At 40.4% G+C, this 22,218-nt stretch overlaps 1 protein-coding gene across 2 annotated transcripts in view; it reads left to right on the top strand.

Annotated features, from left to right (window-relative positions):
• Positions 1-22,218, top strand: part of LOC121467315 (synaptosomal-associated protein 25) — a 461,557-nt gene that overhangs the window by 280,631 nt on the left and 158,708 nt on the right. For both annotated transcript variants that reach the window (XM_041708700.1, XM_041708699.1), the window contains exon 5: positions 12,866-12,983. In XM_041708700.1, the coding sequence (XP_041564634.1) occupies positions 12,866-12,983 (118 nt within the window). The remainder of the gene's footprint in view (positions 1-12,865; positions 12,984-22,218) is intronic.

Here is a 22,218-nt window from a genome sequence, read left to right as displayed (position 1 = left end):
GAATTTTCGCAGGAATATATATGCAAAGTCGCCGAAATACAATTCGGATGCGAACATACTTTTGCTCGTTGAAAAGAAAGAGACAAATGATTGTGTCTGCAGGCTACAGCAGATACCAAGTGGGTTCGGGGAATACTGAGAGTTAAAGTTAAATATCAGGATAAGGAAAAAGACATTGAACTGTACATTACTCCTTCAATAGCTCAGAGATTAATAGTAGGTATATATTTCTGACGGGCTTTTGAATTAGCTTTGATTTCTTCCATGCGCCTAGTCGTTAAGCCAAATAAAGTTCGCTTATAGACGCCCGAAAACTCAATGATGCTACAAAGAAAGATGCGTATCCATTGCAAAGCATCGAAGGCATCTTTGCTCGTCTTCCAAAAGAAAATTAAATTTCGAAATTGGACCTGAAAGATGCCTACTGGCAGTTCGAGCTCACGGAGGATGCCGTTGACTGCGTTTACCGTTCCAGCGAGAGCATTATAACCGCTTACGGTCATGCCTTTTGCACTGTGCAATGCTCTTTCGACGGTGTCACGTCTTATGGATGACTTTATCTCTTCGGACTTACGTCATAGCGTGTTTGGTTATCTCGACGATTTATGCATCGTCTCCGAAGATTTTGCATCGCACTTAGCAGCTTTAGTTGGCAGACTAGACTAAGGGGAATTGTCTAGGTTATGTAATCGTTAGTGGTGAAGTAGTCACAGATCCGGATAAAAATCTTGCGTGCTCAACTGGCCAAGAACTTGAAATAAGTTAGATTTTTCTTAGGTGTTTGTGTATGGAATAGGCGATTTATAAATGACTTTTCCGATATGACGTGTCCAATTACAAACGTTTTGAAACAAAGAAATGATTTTAATGGTCGCCGGAAGCAATCTTAAAACTTAAAACTATAGCTTTACGAACGCGAATGCCATGTAGTGATTTTAGCATTTGAAAAATTTCGATGATTCCTGGAGTTACATCCGTTTAAAGTAGTGACAAACCATTCCAGCCTAGTATGGCTAATGTGGCAGCAGAATATATTAGGGAGGTTGGCACGTTGGATATTCCGGTTGCAAGCTTTCCAGTTCACAATTTCTCACCGTAAAGAAAGAGATCATATAGTTTCAAATGCTTTATCTAGGATTTGTGAACCGGAGATTAATTGTGTCGAATGGTTAGGCCCAGAAATTGATTTGGATTCAACAGCATTTCTTGATACTGATTACATGCAGGTCATGGAGAAAAATACAGAAAAATTTTCGGATTTACGTACAGTAGAAAAATACGTTTACATTCGCTCGGAGCATCCCTCTGGAATTACAGTCATGGACTCGGATTGTTGGAAGTGGTTTGTACCGGAGGCTTTGTGAGCCTTGCAATTCGTCAAGCACATGATTGTGTTATATCTGCACACGGTGGACTGCAGAAAACTATCGAAAGGTTGCGAAAGCATTTGTATTGGGCAGGTTTGTCTAAGCAAGTTAGAGAAAACGTTGGAGGGTGCGATGTGTATAACCAAACGAAACCCCCCAAAGTGACATTACGACCACCAATCGGGCAACAAAGTGAGTCATGTAGGCCCTTTTAAAAGTTGTATATTGACATAGCAAAAGAGGTAATTTGATCACTTCAGTCGGTACCATTGGTTATGTCCGCTAAAAAAATTTACAACCTCTGCAGTCACTGACTTTCTAGGACAGCGAAATTTTGCCGAAATTGGGGTACCCAAAACCATTGTAAGTGATAATATAACTCAATTCAAGTCTACTGAGTTTGAAGAGTTTTGACAAAGTTCGGGATTCAGCATGCCTTTACAACTTTATATTCTCCTCAGAATAATGACGCGAAGAGGGTTTATTGGTCATTGCTGGCCGCCATATCAAGCCGTTGGATGTTGGCCTTACAAACCATTTTTTGGCTTTAATATGGTAAATCACGAAAATGATTATAGAAAAAAAAGGTAAGATAAACTAACTGCGTATTAACCAAAATAGTCGAGCTGCTTACAAGCGTAGCGCGACGCCATACAATTTGCGCTCAAGGCCAGTCTTGTGAAAGGAAGGCCAAGAGGTGTTTACTTGAGATATTTCTCCAAAAATTTCAATAAGAAATAAGGTCCTGTAAGATAATTTACAAAGCAAAGAAATAAGTAGGTACATATTAAGCCAATGATCTGCGAAGCTAGTTTCAGCTAATCATGCCTCGTTGACTCGTGAGATTATCTGTTAGTGAAATTGCTTTCTTTAACAAAACTACAGACAGTTGATATTTAAAAATCCAATAATTGCGCGCCCTAGAGCAATAGCTATAGTTAGTATCAAGTACTTTCTGGCAACCCTTTCAAGTGAATGCGAACTTGGAGAAGGGTTCGACGGGTCCACTGCATCGAGCTTCGATAGCTTTTCTTAAAACTCGTCACTCTGATTTGTCAAAAAGCTCCTCCGATAATATGAAAAAGAAATATAAAAGATAGGGTTAAGACCACATTTGCTTTCAACCTTAATCAATATGGTATTATTAGAAACTATAAATAAAAACCCACATAAGGCTTTCCGTGGCTTCAAGCTTTCGTAAAATTGTTGCCAAAAATTCCGGTGAAATCAACAGCAGTGAAAACTCGTTAAAAATTAGTGAACAAATTCAGACTAAAATGATCACCCAGTTAAAACCTAAGCACAGTTAAATGAAAGTGTTGTTTTCTATATTTTCCAATTTAACAAAGTAACAATAATTATATCGAAACAAGAAAAAAAGGCTACGGCTGGTTAAAATTACTGGCTAACCCAAAACACGAATAAATAGTTTTGATCAAGACTATTAGACTTTATCGAATTAGCAAAGTGGTGTGTGTGCGCGAGCAGGTGAATAATAGAAACTAAAAACAAAACAAACAAGCAACCAAAAATGGCACACTGCAAAAAAATGAATTTGTTTCTGTGGGAAAGAGAACTAACTAAATGAAATACTGTCAGCAAAGTTAAAAGCAAAACAAACTAAGAAAAAATCTATTAATTCCAACTACAGAACTACCAAAAATTTGTGAAAAGTTAAAAGAGTTAAATAATAGCTAAATAATTTAAAACATGTTAATTAAATTTTCGAATTATATTTCTCTCCTAAACCCCTAATCAACCCATCCCAGCATTATCAAGAAGGCCTTCTTCGAGGAGCAATGGGTGAATCGTAAACAAAAAAAAACAATCTTTACTTTGTTTTGCACAGTGTAAAGTAGATACACGCTTATCAGTGGTTCGCACCGATCATTTGAATGTTGTTTTTGCACTTTCATTTTATATGTTCTTTTATTGGAGTGCAAATATCGGTCTATTTGGGTTAATGCTGCAAATAAAAGCTTTTAAACGTCTACACTAAAATAAATAAAAGCTGACAAAGTTGGTTTTTTTTTGTAAGACATGCAATTAAATTAATGTAAAGTAAAGAAAAAACAGGTATTAAATTTAATTGTAACCCATTAAATAACAAACAGAATTAAAAGTAAAACTTAGTACAGAAATACCCTAATAAAAAGCACATGCACAGCCAAACATGTTAAATAAGTAATGAGATACAAATCTACTATGTAATTTCGGAAACAAAACCGTAGTACGATGAAATTTAATGACTACCACAAAAGAAATATATTTAAACAAGACTCGTTTTGAAATATGTTAAGGAACCTAAAACAAATTAAAAAAAAACGAATTTAAATATGAATTATTTTATGTATTATTAAAGAAAAGGTTTTTTCTAAAGTTTTCTAAATTTTGATGACCTGGGAGCATAATTAAATGGTAAATACATAGTTAAGATATTGATCGACAAGCTGGTAGTAGAATACCTTGTGGTAGAATACCCTGTAATTGTCCACCTTCAACAGGCGTTCCCTTCGCTACATTAGAAAACAATATCACGATGAAAAGAAATGGTTACAAACATATATAGCAGACACAATTGACTAAAACAAAACATAAATTACACACATTGAATGAAAAGCTTACACTATAAAGAAGATGACCAGTTAATGCAGTAGGTAGTTGAACAAAATGGTTGTTCAATGGACAAAGAAGACAGAAGACAAATAGAAAATCATTTTTCAAAGTTAAAAAAAACATGCAGGAAACTGATGAGTTATTATAAACAAATTTTTATTAACACACATTTTAATGATACAATCAAATATATAAAGAAAATAAGAACAATTGAACACAATTAGTATGTATTAAGGGACGACGTCCTTCAGCCCAGAACGGACAACAGGGCCAGTAGGGGGACAGCTCGCCGATACTCCCCACTCTGCGTCCTGACGTCCGCAACGCGAACCTTGCTATCGGCGCCGGCATGCACCGCTACCACTCGTCCAATCCTCCACTGCTGGGGCGAAAGGTTGTCTTCTGCGGCGACGACGAGCGCTCCCACGACGAGGTTGGGCTCCCCCTGATGCCACTTAGACCGCTGCTGGAGATGTACTCCCGGGACCATCGCTGCCAAAACCTGTGCCTGAGAGACGAGACACCTCGCCATTGTCGCGAGCAGGTCAGGCTGATGTGGTCCGGAAGCGCCGCTGATGGTGGGGCCAGAAGAGGGCCGCCGATGAGCAGATGCTCAGGGGTCAGAGCCTCGCCGTCGTTCGGGTCGCTGCTTAGAGCTCCGAGGGGCCTGGAGTTGAGCACGGCCTCCACGCTGGTGAAGAGAGTTCCGAGCTCCTCCGCGGTCAATAGGTCTTTGCCTATTGTCCGAAGGAACAGGTGCTTTGCAGACTTCACACCTGCCTCCGATGGTCCGCCGAAGTGCGGTGCTCTGGGCGGTATGAACGCAAACTCCTTTTTTTCCTTTTTTTGATGCGAATGTTTCCATACCGCCCTCTGCTACTCCAGACGGGCTCGGAACTCTCTCATGTGGCGATCTGCGCCGAAGAAGTTGGTGACGTTGTCGCACCACACCTTCGCACACACACCATTGCTGCCAAAACCTGTGCCTGAGAGACGAGACACCTCGCCATTGTCGCAAGCAGGTCAGGCTGATCTGGTCCGGGAGCGCCGCTGATGGTGGGGCCAGAAGAGGGCCGCACCACACCTTCTCTGGAATCCCGCGACGATTCACGAACCATTGAAATGCAAAGAAGAACGCATCAGTGGTTAGGTCAGACACTAATTCTAAGTGGACCGCTTTGGACGCAACACAGACGAACAAGGCCACGTACGACTTGTACGGTGGCTTACCACGGATACGATACGTTGTGCTGAAGGGACCACAAAAATCAATGCCACAAATATTGAACGGGCGGAGAGCGCGAGGTCTATCTGCTGGCAAGTTACCCATAATTTACGTCAAGAGTTGCGGTTTGCAGCGAAAGCAGCGCATGCACGACCAAGCTGTTCGTCGGCAGACTTCTTGAGCATTGTCAAGCCATAATTTCTCGCGCAGACGACTTACGAGAGCTCGTGGGCCAGCGTGACAGTTCGTTACGTGCAGGTATGACACATAGGATCTGACGAACTGTGAGCTTTTAGACAGCAACAACGGAAATTTGGCTTCGAACGGGATAGAGCATTCAATAATCGACCACCAACTCGTAGCAATGTCGAGGAGCACCAATCTAATTTAGTCTCCTGAAGAAAAGAGTTTAACTTATGAATATTCGTCGCTACCGGTTTATTTTTTCCGAATTTTACTTATGTCGTCCCTGAATTCGTGAAATTGAATAACTTCGACATTTTTATCAAAAGCGAAATTCAATTCTCCTGGCAAAATACTTTTTTTAAAGGGCTTCAACACCTTTCTGCACTTTTGAATAAAACGGAAAGCCCACCTTACACTCTCAGAAGCTTCAGGTGCGACGAAAAGGACTCTATTTTCTGAAGCACATAATTTGGTTCTGGGCTGACTACTAGAGCTAGTGCCGAATTGCGTAGCTCCATCGACACTACATCAGCCGGCAGTTCGAAATATCTATTTACAGGCCAATTATTTTCTGAGTCTAGCAAGAACGAAGGCCCACCGAACCACATGGACGTTGTAAGCTCCTCTACGTCATATCCTCGGGACACTATGTCTGCTGGGTTGACTTTCGTGGGAAATTGCTTTCTCCGACCACTCCTGAATTTCTGCAACCCGGTTTGAAACAAAAACCGACAACGACGAGGGATGGGTTTTAATCCAGTGTAAAGTGATCTCGGAGTCTGTCCACAGGAAAACATTCTCAATGGGAGAATTTAGCAATGGCCTGACACGATTATAGAGATCTGCTAAAAGGTGAGCTGCACACAGCTCAAGGCGAGGCAAAGTTTTCGTCTTGAGGGGAGCTACTTTCGATTTGGCGGTCAATAAAGACACTTTCAAATCTTCAGCAGTTTGAATCCGAACGTAGATGCACGCTCCATACGCTCGCATGGAAGCGTCAGCGAAACCATGTATTTGAATCGGGACTTGTGGATCTGTGTTGACGAATCGCGATACCTTAATTTTAGGCAGCTGCAGAAGCGTCGCTTTAAACGTCTCCCACGACGTGAGCAACTGCATCGGTAGCGACTCGTCCCAATCTAATTTTCGAAGCCACAGTTCCTGCAACAACATCTTTGTCTTTGTGACCAAAGGACACAAGAGGCCAAGTGGGTCGAAAAAGTGGAGCAGTCAACCGACAAAATATTTTGCTTTGTCGCGCGAAGATCCAGGAAAGAGTCATCCAACCGAAATTGAAATTAATCTTTAATCGGTAACCAAACCACGCCAAGGGTCTTAGTTACGTCTGAGTTTGCCATAAGTGGCATTACAGCGCTATCAGATGCGGATAACTCTGGGCAGTTTGAAAACCACTTTGGCAATTCAAAGTCTGCCTCTTGCAAGACCTGAGAAATTTCATCTCGAAGGCTTTGCAGGTCCTCAACGCATCCGGCGCCAGTCAACAAATCGTCAACATAAAAATCATTCTGAATAACCTTTGCCACTTTTGGATGAGTTGCTTGCTCCATCTCTCCTAGCCGCATTAAACACCGAATCGCCAAAAAGGGCTGGCGAAGTTCCATATGTAACGATGTTTAACTTAAAGATTTTCGGAGACTCAGAAGGATCTCGTCTCCATACTATGAACTGAAAGTTTCGATCAGCTTCGTCTTCCATCACTTGGCGATACATCTTTTTGACGTCGGCCGCAAGGGCAAACTTATGCATTCTAAACCGAAGCAGAGTCGAGTACAGCTCGTCTTGGATAGTTGGGCTGCCATCAATATCGAAAACTACTCTCAACTCAGTTGAAGTACTTTATGGCCGTAGAACGAATCGGTGCGGAATGAAATAGTGCGGAGTATTCGGAATGATGTCATTGGTGGAGGACATGTGGCCCATTGAAACATAATCCGCCATGAATTCAAGACACATCTTCTTCAGCGAAGGGTCTTTTGACAATTTCCTTTCTAGCAACAAAAATCTAGAGATTTTTAAGATGGAGAATTCAGGACCCTCTTTATCTAGCTAATAGATAAAAGTTCAAAGAATGTATCAGCGCCGATAAGCAAATCTATTTTTTGGGGCTTGAAGAAGAATGGATCTGCCAACTGAATATTTTCAGGCACCCTCCACCCGCTGGTCTTTACCGCTTGATCCGGATGATAACCAGAAATAAAAATGGGTAGACAACTTCCCTACTCGCGACTTCACAATCGTGTGTTTTTTTTTTGTGGCTTGGGCATTAGTTCCACCAATACATCGCAAGCTCATGCACACGTCCTCTCTTTTAATTTTGAGCCTCTGAGCGAGCTCATCGGTCACAAAATTTATTTGTGAACTAAAGTCGAGCATCACTCGAGCTAATACAAACTCGCCACTTTTGGTTTGAACTCTCACATCAGCAGTTGCAAGAATGACTCGATCCGAAGCATTCGCATGCAAAACATGCGAAGTGAATGGAGACACCTGCATTAGCGTGAGCTGAGAAGGGGGTGGCAACGCGAGATTTTTGTTTAGGGAATATATGTGTAGCAAAGTGTGATGTGAGGAATTGCGCACTCTACATCTGTTCGATTTGCATTTTTTACCGTGTGACCCAATTAATGCATAACGGTGCTCATTTAGCGAAATCGAATCTTTGCTGCACTGTTAGGGCTACGAAGGGAGCGCAGTTTCCAATCTGATGTTCAGCTGAGTTGCGATACAGGCATTGAACAGAGTCAAAGGGGAGGATTGAGTCTGCTGAACAGTTTTGGACTTGGAAGCCTCTTCCGCTACCATGTGTTGGTATCGCCGGTTGAGGGCCGCCTCACATTCGCTCCAAAGTGGAAGCGAAGTATAATCTAAGTGTACTTCCCATTTTCTTTCAGTTCCTGCATCGACCTTGCTCATTACCAGATGTATAAAAATAGCTTTTGTAATGCGTCTATCATCCCCAATAGACAGCAAGGAGTCATACAAGGCTGTGCCCGTGTCGATGAGGATTCTCAAGGATGAAGCTGAAGGCCGGGAAATTTTTTGGAAATAAAAATGTGTCGATATGTTGTCAAAAAAAATAAGACAATCATTATCGTACACCCGCTTCAGGTTAGCAAGGTTTTTGGGATAATATTCCGCAGTGACTTGAAAGGCCCTTAATGTTCCTAAAGCGTCTTCTGCTAAACACGAAATTAAATTATTGAATTTTTCAATATCGAAAGATGACACTTTATCTTTGTCAACGAAAGTTTCGAATAGGCCTATAAAATTTCTAAATTCGGAGTGGTTACCGCTAAAATTTGGGAGAGCAACGCTCGATAGACGGCATTGAGGTGGGCGATTTGCTGGCGGCGCGGATTTCTCGATATTATTTTGTTTGCACTTATTTAAAGTCGAAATCAGCAATGGCTTTGGCATTACGGCTCTCTCTTCCAACTCTTCGCGGTATACGTCTTTTGTATCTTTCACTTCTATTTGGTTTTGCAAAAGTGAAGCATTTTTAATGTGCGTATTTAGAATCTCTTATCGATACTCAAGCTCGACCGGATTTACTATCAGTAAATTTAGCTTCTTTTAAATGGTGATAAGATCGGTTAATACTTTTCATGCAAACATCTCGTTGGTGCTTAAGCTCTTCGATATCCTCATTTACCATTGCCTTTATTTGTATTTATTTTGTTGGTATCGAAGAGGTGTTAAATATTTATTTTTATTAAATTATTTATTTGTTAAATAATCTAATAAAAAATCAACGAGTAATATACCGATCGCACACGGTGTAGGGGAGGTAATTGCCGAGAGAAGTACAGCAAAAAATATCTAAATAGGCAGTTGTATGCCGCACGCACGAGTTACCGTACCGGTACCATCGACTATGCCACCGCCTAAACCTCCCCGTGTTACCCTCTTCCAAGTGGACAGTGACCGACAGCTAGCCGTTCGTTGTCCCACATAAGATGCAAATAAGAAATGCAACATCAGCACAAGGCAGGATGTTGCTAAACGACACCCACTCAGCAGAGCTCCAGAAAATACTTTGTTAGCATTTACTCACCCACACATACATAATTGTAAACACATAAAATTCTTTGGCGGAGGTTTGATTTGAATCTCAAGCCACAATAAAAAATTATTCCGTTTGGAACAACCAAAGCGAACACATCAACTGTCTATATATAAACCTTAACTGAATATTGGATGAATAAGAATAACCGTTAACTATTTCATACTATAACTCACGCGCTGTAGGGGAGCTAACGCTCAAGCTCAAGCGTACCGAAAAAACGAACAAACGTTAAGGCAGACAAAAAATTGCACTGCTGCAGCGATCGAGAACGAAAACGACTCGATAACTCGAAATAGCGGCAAGCGGTTACGCGGCTAGCGGCTCTTCCTAGGCAAATGCTAACGGAGAATGATACACTGACCGATAACTAAGTGCAACGAATATATTAGCCTGACACCAAAATGCGCGCAAAATAAAAATTGAAAAGCGCGGGAAAATGTTCAGACAAACTGCGGCGAAAGTTTTTGCCGCTTATTTTTGAGAACTACACTTTTCACAATTTTCACTTGTTCCAGCTGTTTTATTTATATAATTGGGCCAAAGCGATTCACATATAATTCGAAATATATTATGTTTATTGCAGAATTTTGGTTGTTAGTACATGCAAATTTTTATTTCTTGGTTAGAATGCTCACTATCTACCGATTTTTACACGAATGCAAAAAGTTGAAAGATGGGCCAAAACACAATTGACAGATTAACTTTTAACTTTTGGCACTCTATACCTGGATGGCGGACTTAATAATTGAAACTTCCTTTTTTCCTTCCATTTGGCGGCAGCAGCAAGTTAAGCAACTAAATTTGCAGTCTGGGGAAACTCAAGGAACGGCAGAAAATTTCCAGCGACGAAATATTGTTGAATTTTATTTATTGGCCGAACCGACACGAATAAATTTGTTTTGGGTATTGTTGATAATGTTTATAGTATTTCAGCGAAAAAAATTAAAACAACTCGCGAACTCTACTACTATCACGTCGGGGTCACCATGAAAAATTTAATACTGTTTTGTATTACCAACGCGAAAACTTGTGAATGCAGTAGTTCGAGACGATTTTAATTTGCGAAACTTGTGAACAAACTATTTCGAAAGCGACGACGAAAAGGGATGGCTACGATGACGTTCGATTTATCACTATCTTTAACATTTCAATAATTTCTCTTAGAACCTAACTTATGGTGGGACGGGGCGATTTCGCAAGAGCGAACGGACGAAAGCCTTATTGGCTCTCGCCCTACAGCTAGGGATTTAAATACAAGCGCCAAGTGCGCAAACAGAGTCCATATTTAAAACTGAAAGCTCAGAAAGGCGATTAAAATTATCATTAACATTTTTTTCTCTAATTTTCATACCTCTTATTTAATAGTTCCCAAGCGGCATCATAGTTTTTCCCAGATCCCAGTAATAAGTGAAAAACCACATTTTTGCTCCCTTAAGTGAGTTCTTGAGGTAATTCAATTTTATGGAAGGACAAGTTTCCTCTCTTTATGAATAACTCATTAAACAGGTCCCACTCTTTGGAATCTCCAAAGAATGTGGGTACCTGAATTTTAGGTGTCGCTGGCAAATTGTCCATTTTATGTAACTATCTTACTTGGAACAATTTTCTTGGGGTTTTTTTTCATGTTCTTAGTCATTGTCGAAATGTCACACTCTAATTCGTTTAACTCTTCCTAATTAGTGACCCAAAGAAAGTTCTCCCAATAAAATGCTATTTTTTCAATCCATAATTTGAACGTGACTGCTCCAATTGTTACTAATGCCGAATTATTACTGATGCATTCGCTTTCTATTCATAATAGTATCTACTATCTAGGACAATTGTTTGAGCGGACAACATTTCGTTTTTCTTTTTAAAGGTTGCTTATATATTTGAATCTTAAATTTTACTTAGCTGCTGCTTTTGTTGCCGCCTCAATGATTGTTGTAATTGTAGCCGATGACGTCGTTGGTCTTCGCTCCTCTGTCGTTGCGGTCCTGTTGTATTTTGTTAACGCTTTGGAGACGGGTTGATGTCTTCAGATTTTAAGAAAATTGGCCACTCTTTCTGCAGTGGTGTTTTGCGGAAGCAACTTTTTATATATGCAATTAACTTGATGATTTGATTTATTTTTATTCCCTTGCAGAGGGTATTTTAATTTAAGTCAGAAGTTTGCCACGCAGTGAAGAAGACCATATAATAATATTCCTGATCAGCATCACTAGGAGAGTTGATATATCCGTTTGTTTCTACGCAAACTAGTCTCTCAGTTGTGAAGATAAGTGCATAAAACTTTCTCAAAAGTTGTCTTCCTGTTGCATGTAGCATATAAGTCAAAACGAGGTGTACTATAACGAAGGAATAAACGAATAATAGAGCTGAATTTTTTTAAAACATATTCGCATGTTATTTAAATTTAGAATATTTCAAAAAATATTTAATTTTTGCAATAACTGCGAGGGTATATAGCTTCAGCTTGCCGAAGCTTATTCTTTTTTTTTCCCATGGGAGTTGTCGACCAGTCGTCGGACCCGTCTCGTTTTCAACTTATTTACTACCTGCAATGGAATGACAACTACTAAGAAAGTTTTATGCAGATAACTTTAAAACTGAGAGACAAGCTTGCATAGAAACGGATAGAAAAACAGACGAACATGGCTAGAACAAACTTTCGAGTGATGTTGATCAAGAACATATATACTAGCTGATTTAGGGACTCTAGTGATCCTGGCCGAAAACAAATTTTCGCGAAATAGCAAACGGACATGGCTAGAACAAACTTTCGAGTGATGATGATCAATAACATATAAACTAGCTGATTTAGAGACTCTAATGATCCTAGCTGAAAACAAAGCCACGACCGACACCGGAGCAACATCAAGCTTTAGAAGCAATATGCTGGCGTACATGCTGGCTTGCGAAGAAAGGATTACAAAACGAGACGACAAGTAAGGCTGGCAGACGGCAGATACAGACAGCAGAACATACAGCTTGAGGTAAATATCGAAATCAGCAACAAACGATTGCCCATGTTCCTGCTGATCCTACCAGGAGTGACCGCCGCCCTGGTGCTAGGAAGTAAGTTCATCGCAGAAGTTGTGCTGGACATAAAGTGCTAATCCCAGAGAGGTAAAGGTACGGAGCTCGCGGAATTTCGAACTATGCGGGGAACATCCAACATAGCCGAGTACCGAATCATCATGATTAATATTCCACGCAGAACTACGGTATTTTAACATGCAGCGAAGTCATAGAAAGTCAAACAGACAGAAATGGGAAACGTTTCCATACATACATACTTTTAAGCAAATACAGTATACTGTTTTACTCTTCGAGACAGCGACTTACAATTTAAAAAACTTGTTTAAATTCTTAATTTATGACTAATATATTTTTCTATTTCAGAACAATTGGACCGCATTGAAGAAGGAATGGATCAAATTAATGCTGATATGAGAGAAGCCGAAAAGAATTTAAGCGGAATGGAAAAATGTTGCGGCATTTGCGTTCTACCATGCAATAAGTTTGTATACTATTATTCATAATTTGAATTTGTGTACTTGCGTCCCTCAGAAATCTTTGGCGTTAATTGATCCTTCAGTTTTAAAAATCTAAAAAACCGAAGGTGATAGCTTCGGAGTCAAGGCACTTTTATAGCACTACAAACCTTTTAAAACACAGTAAAAACAGTAAAAAGAAAGGAAGCAAACTTTGGCAAGCCGAAGACCATACAGCTTGCAGCTGTTGCTAAAATAAATAATCTTGAAAACCTTAAAATCATGATTTACTTGCGTATATGTTTAAAAACATTGAAGGTATGATGATTTGCAGCTCAATTATTCAATAGTTCCTATGGCAGCTATGATATCGTTTTCCGATTTTAACAAAATTAAAAGCGCAATTCTGAATTCTACCTGCAATAGAATGATAACTTTTGTGGAAGTTCCATGCAGATAACTTTAAAACTGAGCGACTCGTTTGCGTAGAAACGGATGGACAGACGGTCGGACAGACTGACTGACGGACATGGCTAGATCGACTCTCCTAGTGATGCTGATCAAGAATATATACACTTTATAGGGTCAGAAATGTCTCCTTCACTGGGTTGCAAACTTCTGACTGAAATTATAATACCCGCTGCAAGGGTATAATTAGATGTTGGTGTGCAATGTATTTAAAAAACAACAAATTATATATGATGATGATCTCAAAGCTTACGTAAAAATAACTTAAAAGATACGTTATGTCAATTAGTATAAAATTTTTGACAACAATCCGTTTGAGTCACAAACTTGAAACCTTACAATTTCCATATAAACTTGTGCCGCCCTGATGAACATAAAGCAAATATACCAACCAATCCAGATATAAACCATTATCCAGGTCTGAGACACCAAACTTAACTAAACCTTTCTCAAGTCTCATTAAACTATAAACGTCTGCCTGACAATAGACCTTTGTTTACTAAAATAACGTCCCTATTTAAATAATTGGGAAGAGCCCGCCGCGGTAAGTCCGGCCCATTGTACCGATCAGCATCTTGTTTCTGGCAAATGGAAGCTGTAGTACTCCCCACATCTATTGTGAAGTTGGCAAAGTAGAATATAACCTATCGTAAGTTATTTTTGGTCTAAACGTGCACCTCATTCGGCTTAGTTTGACTTCTTCAGATAGCAAACATTGTCACCCAAGGAGTTCTACATTTCCCACAAATTACTTGATCCGCCAGTGACCTTCCATTAATTGCTATACATTTAGTGCATTTAGGACTCCCATCGTAAGGAGAAAGGCGTAGGCAAGAGAAACAGTAATCACGACACAAAATGCGTGGCAGAATTGTTGCCGAATTAAAACCATCAAGAAGCCGTACAACAAAGAACAAAAGAACGTGAAACAAACAACTTAAAACGGAACTCAGTAAAAATCAATATAAAAACCCTGGCTAAAAGAAAAAACATTATTATAGAAAAATGAGGAAAAACTATTTGTAAGTGAACTGTTTCCGAAATCGTGCATTAAGATAAGCGCGAAACAGAATGCCCATAGCTTTTGCACTTGGTGTTTGTTTTGATTTTTATGATACTTAATTCAATATGCATATCTTTCTGCACCGGATTACTTGGAGTTAGCAGATAACACCTTTGATTTTGCAAAATATTTTTCTTCAAATTTTCTATGCATAATTGCTTTTATTTTAGCTTGTGTTTTTTAAGTTAAAAATATTAAAGTAAATGAAAATCCTGTCACTTAGTCTTTTTATTATGAATAAAATACGAGTGAATTAAGAGATGAGTTACTAAGAGTTTTATAGACATGGGGAACGTGAACTAAATCAACAAAGCGTCGTTCACAAATGGTTCCTGGCTTATAAGAAGAAACATGATTTGGTGGGTTAAGAAAACTAGTGCCCATCGCCACCCACTGGCATTATTTTATGGAGATCTCACCGGCAGTGAACTGTTAAAATGTAATTTTGCATGAGGATTTGACAAAGCTGCTTAAACGGAATAGGTCAATAAAGTTCAAACTTCGATAATGATTTATGAATCTAGCTCTTTTATTTTCTGGTAAAGAAAGGATCTCGTTTTAGTCGAGTAGTTTTATGTGGAATACGTATTTTGGATTTCGAAGTTATATGGATTTGAATTTTCCGACCTTAACATCGGTTCACGATTGTCCCCATATCTTTACTCTTGGCAAAAAAATTTCTTGCTTATACTTTATTGATTGTTTTTATGATGTAATTCCATATAAGGAAATCGTTTAGACGTATTAAACAGGAATTATGCTTCATATCAGCAAAGGTATGTTCATCCTTTAGTAAATATCATGAAATTTCTAGTCATTCTAGTAATATCAAACTCCTTTTACTAATCAACAGTCCGGTTATCTTCAAATAAAAGGTTAGGAAGAAGGATAGATACCCATGTTGTTTAGTTTTGTTCCAAAAAATGTCTAAGACAAAAAAAAAATTTAATACAAATTAAAATGCTTTCACAACACAGTTTTGAAAATGTACCTCCAAATGAATAAGAAAATATTTGTCTCTTGTGCAGCGAAGTAATGACAAATTGTTAACATATATATCACAAGTCTTGGATCTAGAACCGCCTTCAACCATGTTTTGCCGTAGTTCATATAAGAGACTTAAAAGTAATGGTTGGATACAGTTACCCAAACTCAAAAATACAAGTCAAAGGTCCTTCAGGAATTACAACTAGAGCAGTTACCAGAGATTTAAATCTTGAAATGGCACAAAGTCCCAATCAGGTACACTTGAGCCTGGAAAATCGAATACGGATAGAGTGGGAAGTATGCGTAGAGGTAGCGCTAGATCAAAAGCTCGCGGAAGACCAATAAAAACCAACATACTTGAACAGCCACAAAGAGGTTCTGATCCAACAACTAGTACAAATAACTTGCACTTTGAGCAAATATAACACAATGCAACAGCTTTTCAGAATTTAACTCAATTATCTAAACACATACAAAATTGCCATGTTAGTACCAAGCAAGTTTTTCAAAATACTCACCGTCAGGAAAGTAAAGTAGAGGAACAGCGAACAGATGTCAGAAACACATAGAAAAGTGCCATGTTAGTATCAAGCAAGTTTCTCAAAATACTCACCGTCAGGAAAGTAAAGTAGAGAGACCGCGATCTTAGCTTGGATTGCAGATATAATGCAGAAATTGGGTATTAATTTTGATTTTGTAGGAGGCGAGAATGCCGGAGGAGTCATGGGCAACAAGGTCAAACGGTGAACAGCAGACCTTGGACCCGGGCAATACAGAGACACCTTGAACTAACGGTGGACATTGAACCCAGCAAGGGCAACAAAGAGGACGCACCGTGAACTAACGGTGCGGCAATGAACCTTGGACCCGATCACGCGAGCTGGAGTAGAGGAATAACGGGACCATCACAAGCTATAACAGGGCCGCGCAGGCGAAGCTCTCCCGGAAATAATAGTGCGCGAATCAAGGCCAGTGCGTGTACGCGAGACCAATAGCAAGTAAATCAAGTGCAGAGTGCCAGTATCTAGATCGCAAAATCGAGACGTCGAACGACTGTAAGTCTACAAGGCTGAGACTACTACGTTGAGATCCAACGTTTGCTAGGCCTTCCAGACAATCCAGACCGAGCTTAGGGAGCCTGCGATAAAGGTGGCTAGGCGAAGAGGTCAAACCTAGTTCTACCTTAGGCGAAACACCTTGCCGGCCCCACAGTGAGGTTCGCATTCAAATTAACCACCGCAAGTGCCGAAGGTCTGATATCAAGCCTAGATATCCAGAGCACGGCAGGCAGCAAGAAGGCAGCCTAGAGAGGAGAAAAAGCGTACGGCCCCATCCGCAGGACTACGCCAAGCTTGCCAAGCAAGTCCGAGAGTGGAACTTTCGGTATGACGGCAACGATAACTGGAGTTCCTGGAGCAGGTGGAGTGGTCAGCCATGACATATGGTCTAGATATAAATCAGATCACATGAGCTGTGCCGGAGCTGCTGCAAGGCAGAGCCCTTAAGTTGTTTATAGCCAACAACCAGCAGTGGGACAACTGGGGAGATTTTATTTACAGCTTCCAAGGCTACTTCCTCCCTTCAGGGTACATGGAGAAGCTAGCGGACCAGGTCAGGCAGCGGAGGCAGACATACGGGAAAAAGTTTAAGGACTACATGGCGGACATGCAGACGCTGATGCGGCCCCTGGGTATGTCTGCAGGATCAAGGAGAACAGCACGCCGGCCCTCCGAATATTTATCCGGGCCTATGAGTGTCGGCACCTGGACATCCTGATGGCGCTGGCAGATGAGTTCGAGAAGCTGGACGGGCAACGGAAGAAGTTCGAACTGGAGAAAAATTCCCAAAACCAAAGAATGCAAAACCACCCAGTGCCAAGGTCAAGGGCGGAGCAGGGTGCGGTGTGTCGGTGCAAGGAGGACACGAACGCGCCACGGAGGCATACGCCGCAGGGACACGGACCACCAGCCGATCGCAGTGGCTTCATTCAGAATCCAGCCAACATTTGCCGCAGATGCGGGGGCGCAGACCATTGGGCGAAAGAGTGCCGGAATCGACGCCTCACGTTTTGCTAGCGATGCGGGAAAATAGGTGTCCGAACGGTGGAGTGCTGTTTGGGAAACGCGCAACGATGCCAGCCTCCTAGAGGCGGCCAGGGATCGTAAGGGGCTGCCTCTCAAAAATAATGGGCGACCTGAAGGCGGAAGAAATACAACTGTCTGCCACAGTGCTCATAGGTGACGCAAATGTTAAGGCCACGGTAGACATCGGCGCCACAGCGAGCTTCATCAGCGAAGAGCTGGCGAACAGGCTGCAGGCGACAGGAAAAGTTGGACCCACAAAGAGGCAAGTACGGATGGCGGACGGTAGATGCTGAGACATAAAATCGCAGCTAGAGATTCAAATCGGACTTGGCACAAGAACAGTGTCAATGAAGCTGCTGATCCTACCAGGATTAATCGACGCACTGGTGGTAGGATGAAACTTCCTCACTAAAAACGGAGTCGAGGTGAAATGCGGAGGTCACAGGGTTGTGTTACCGGCGAAGGACAGACACCGAAGCTGGCTGGAGGAAAAACTGTCGGTAGCAGTCGTGGAATCCCCGAAGGGATTTTCGGAAAGGATGTGCATGTTTTTAAAGACCGAGTTGGAGAGCCTGGAAAATCTGCAAGGCACGTCAAGCCTGGCAGTACACAGGACCACCATGAAGGACGATCAGCCGGTCAAACAGTGGTATTATCCGAAAAATCTAAAACTGCAGGGCGAGATCAACGCCAAAGTTGACGATCCACGCATCGAGCCGACAAAAAGTCCGACAAAAAGTCCGTCTGAGGAAGAAGACCGATAAATATGGGATGTGTGTGGATTTCTGGCAAATTAACGCAAAGTCCGTGAAGGATACATAGCCAATGCCGATGTTCAACTATATCTTGGACCAACTAAGAGACGCTAAATACATTAGCAGCCTCGACTTAAAGGACGGGTACTGTCAGATACCGTTGGGGGCAGTCTGCAGGTAGTACACCGCATTTTCAGTGCCATGGAAAGGCCAGTTTCCAATGGAAAGTTTTGGTTTGCATTCGGCATCAGCAACATTCTAGCGGGTGTTGGACCAGGTTATGGGACCCGAAATGATGCCGCACGCCTTCGCGTATCAGGATGACATCATCGTCATCTGGTGAACGCTAGAAGAACCCATGCGTAACCTAACGGTATAACGCTGATGTAAATTCTTCTGGTAGGTACTTCAATACTTAGGGCAACGCATTACAGACCAGGGCATGGGGACTGATCCGGAGAAAGTATCGGCAATAGCGTTGCGAAAACCACCGGCAACTGTTAAGAAGCTGCGGCAGTATTTGGGAGTGGCATCGTGGTACGGCGTTTTGTGCCAGATTTTGCCACGCTAGTGCATCCGCTGAACGCCGTTCTCCGAAAGAGTTTCAAATGGGAATGGACCCACAACCACCAGCAGTCCTTTGAAGCTGTCAAGGCGAGATTGGTCGCCGACCCAATTTTGACATGTCCGGATTTCAGAAAACCGTTTGTGCTGCAGACCGATGCCAGCGATTATGGGCTGGATGCCATTCTCACTCAAAATTCCGATCAGGTCTAGCGGGTGATCTCCTATTCCAGCCGAACACTGAACGGGTCGAAAAAAAACCTTGGCCACTGAAAATGAATGTTTAGCAATTAGCCGTATCTGATGGGATACCATTTCAAAGTGATAATAGATCACATGGCCCTGAAGTGGTCAAATAGCATGAGGGGAGAGATAGCCCAGAACCCCCCAAAAATATCCGCACTGCTTCGTGAAGCCCGACCGACTGTACCGGCACATTCCTCACAGAGCGGGCAACGAGGATGTGATGTGCGTACCAACCGGACCGGATATGCGGACGGGCTACCACCGAGGAAACTGCGGATAGAAAAGGTATAATTATTCCTAAGGCGGTCAAGATGCTGTAGGTCGCTGTTTGGTGAAAAGCGGTTAACTCCACGAAATGTGTTGTTGACTCATTGGAGATGGGCAGATCCTCGCCAAGCCTCTCCAAGGTAGGGAACTTTAGTGTTTCGTTCTGCAAATATGTGGGTGGACCGGCAGGTTGTTGTTGAATTTCTCTGTCACCAGCTGAGGTTTGCTTTCGTAGGTGATGTCGTTTATAGTGACACTGCAGTTGTCTTGGTGTAGGATAGCTGTGTTTTCTAAATAGAAAGGTTCTCTGCAATCGGAAGAGATGAGGGTTCTTGGTATTTTTGATACCAGAAGAAGATTATTTTCGAGTTGACTAATGTATTTTAGACGCCCTCTGTCGATTAGATTGTACGTTGGTTGCTGATTATTGATGATCTTTCCCATGCAATTGGATTGCTCTCGGTTTTCCTTCGCCGCTGTCTCTTCGCAGTAAAAGATGTCCTCTACTCTTGGGCATTTTTCTTGTAAAAATACATTACGACATTACAAAAATGTCGTAAGCAACATACTGTAGAGTGTTTATGCATTTAGTTCCACTAATCGGCAATGGTAGGAAATGGGAAAACTTATAACTAGTTTTACAAACAATTGGAACTTTAATACTAAATACAATTTCGTCGTGCTTGTAGTACGCTTGTAGGCTAATTAACTCATAAAATTGTTCTATTGGCTGTATGGTAACAGTTTCGTTCTCAAATGTATGTGATATAGTTTCCAGTTCCTCTTTTGATAAAATAAATTTGGAAAATATGTTAATTCTTGCCAAAAGGATGCTTTCTGAAATGTCGTTAATGGGAAGAGTACATCGATATTATAGCCAAGTCTATTTAGATATTGAATATTAATTAAGTTGTTTTCGTCTTTTATAATTCTGTTACCATAGATTCCGATGTTAAAATATTTCGCTATTATCTCTTGTTCTTTATTTATATGATCAGTAATATTTTTTAGTTTTTCTACAATGACTTGTTTAATCCTATTTTCAATTTCTACAGCATCTTGAGCGTCCATATAGTCAGAGATGAACTTTATTGCTGAACCTAATCCGTTAATTAATCCGCGTTTTTTACGGTTGTTAGGTAAAAGGTTATTAATTTTCTATATTAATTGCTGATTTTTGAGTTTAATTATATCTATAGTTTGTTCTGTACCGGGATTATTTGCCATTGCGTTAATTGTTTGATCTAAAGCGTCTGAATTTTCTTAGAGTGATCTTAAATTTATAATGTGTAGTATTATTTTGTGTCCATTAATAATCCTAGTTTCCCCTAATTTTATTTCCACTGCTGAGGCTGTCGTTTAAGACCTGTACGTTCAAATGCCGTGCTGATACCGATATAAATCTAAAAGTAGGTAGAAGTAAAAATATTTTTTGTATTAAGTTATTTAAGTTTTGTTATAGAGAGTCACTTGATATTCTCTCAAGGAGCTCTGTGTTATTTTGTTATGTTTTGTTTTTTATTATTATTATTACTTCTTTGGAGTCATGTTTTAATGGTTTTTATTTTTTTATTAAGAAAAATTGTTTATAGAGAGTCTCTTGATATTTTCTCAAGGAGCTCTGTGTTATTTTGTTATGAGTATTTTTTTATGACATGTCCCGTAAATATTTTCGATCCCAAAGGAACGGTCCCACAAAGGAGCACATAAAAATTTAGTTTCTTTTGTTTTTTTTTATTCACAAAGGAATAGTCTCTCAAAGGAGCACATAAAAATTTAGTTTGTTTTTTTTTTTATTCACAAAGGAATAGACTCTCAAAGGAGCACATAAAAATTTAGTTTTTTTTTATTCACCAAGGAATAGTCTCTCAAGGGAGCACATATACGTTTTTTTTTTTTTTATATATATATTTTTGTGTACTTAGTGTCTAAAATTAAGAAAAATGTTTTATTATGTTGTTTTAATCTTCCGTTCGATTTTAGATTAATGGATTTTTTTTATTTTTTGCTTAGAAACGTGAGTTCTTTGTCCTCTTTTACCTCATGAGTTGAAAATCTCGGTGTTAGTTTATTTCGTCTGTTTTCTTTTCTAAATACAATGTCTCTGGGGGAAAGGGTTTCCGGTTCCTGCCTTTCTTTATTGAGGTTATTACTTTTGGGAATAAATTTTGCTTATATTCGTTAAGTTTTTTCAAATATTCATGGACATTATTATATTTTGCGGAGTGGTCAAATTCTGGTGTTCTGCCCGAGAAAAGTTCAAAAGAGGTTAGATTGGTGGCAGAGTGAATTGAGTTATTTTAAGTAATGAGGGTTTCACACAGAAGTTCGTCGTGATCTACTGACATTTTATTTGCCTTTCTCTCACCTAAAATGATCCTATATATTACTACTAGACTGTTGGAAGGATGTGGTATGAAGGTTTATGTTATATTGGTCACAGAAGTCTTTGAAAATCATTGATGAAAATTCTGTTCCTTGATTACAAACTATTTTCTTAGGAATACCGTGAGTGCTAAAGAAGGTCTTTAATGCTCTGATTACGTGTATGCTGCTTCGTGCTTCCAGTGTATGAGCACTAGAGAAACGGGAAAATTTGTCGATTATAGTAAGAATTTGTTTGTGGTTAACACAATACATGTCAATATGTATTATTTTGAGGAGTTTGTCGGGGGTTTCAGGCTTGCTATAGATTATGGCCGGTGGGTTTCTATCGTATTTAAACACTTGGCAGGTGGTGCAGCTATTATTAAAATTTAGATATTTTATCCCGTAGTTGAGGAAAATAGTAAGATCTTTTAAGGTGTTCGTATGTTTCCCTGTTTGT

This window comes from Drosophila elegans, unplaced genomic scaffold (genome assembly GCF_018152505.1).
Source record: "Drosophila elegans isolate 14027-0461.03 unplaced genomic scaffold, ASM1815250v1 contig_37, whole genome shotgun sequence".
Classification (NCBI taxonomy): domain Eukaryota; kingdom Metazoa; phylum Arthropoda; class Insecta; order Diptera; family Drosophilidae; genus Drosophila; species Drosophila elegans.
The sequence above is the reverse complement of the archived record's forward strand: the minus strand, read 5'-3'. Positions and strand labels throughout refer to the sequence as shown.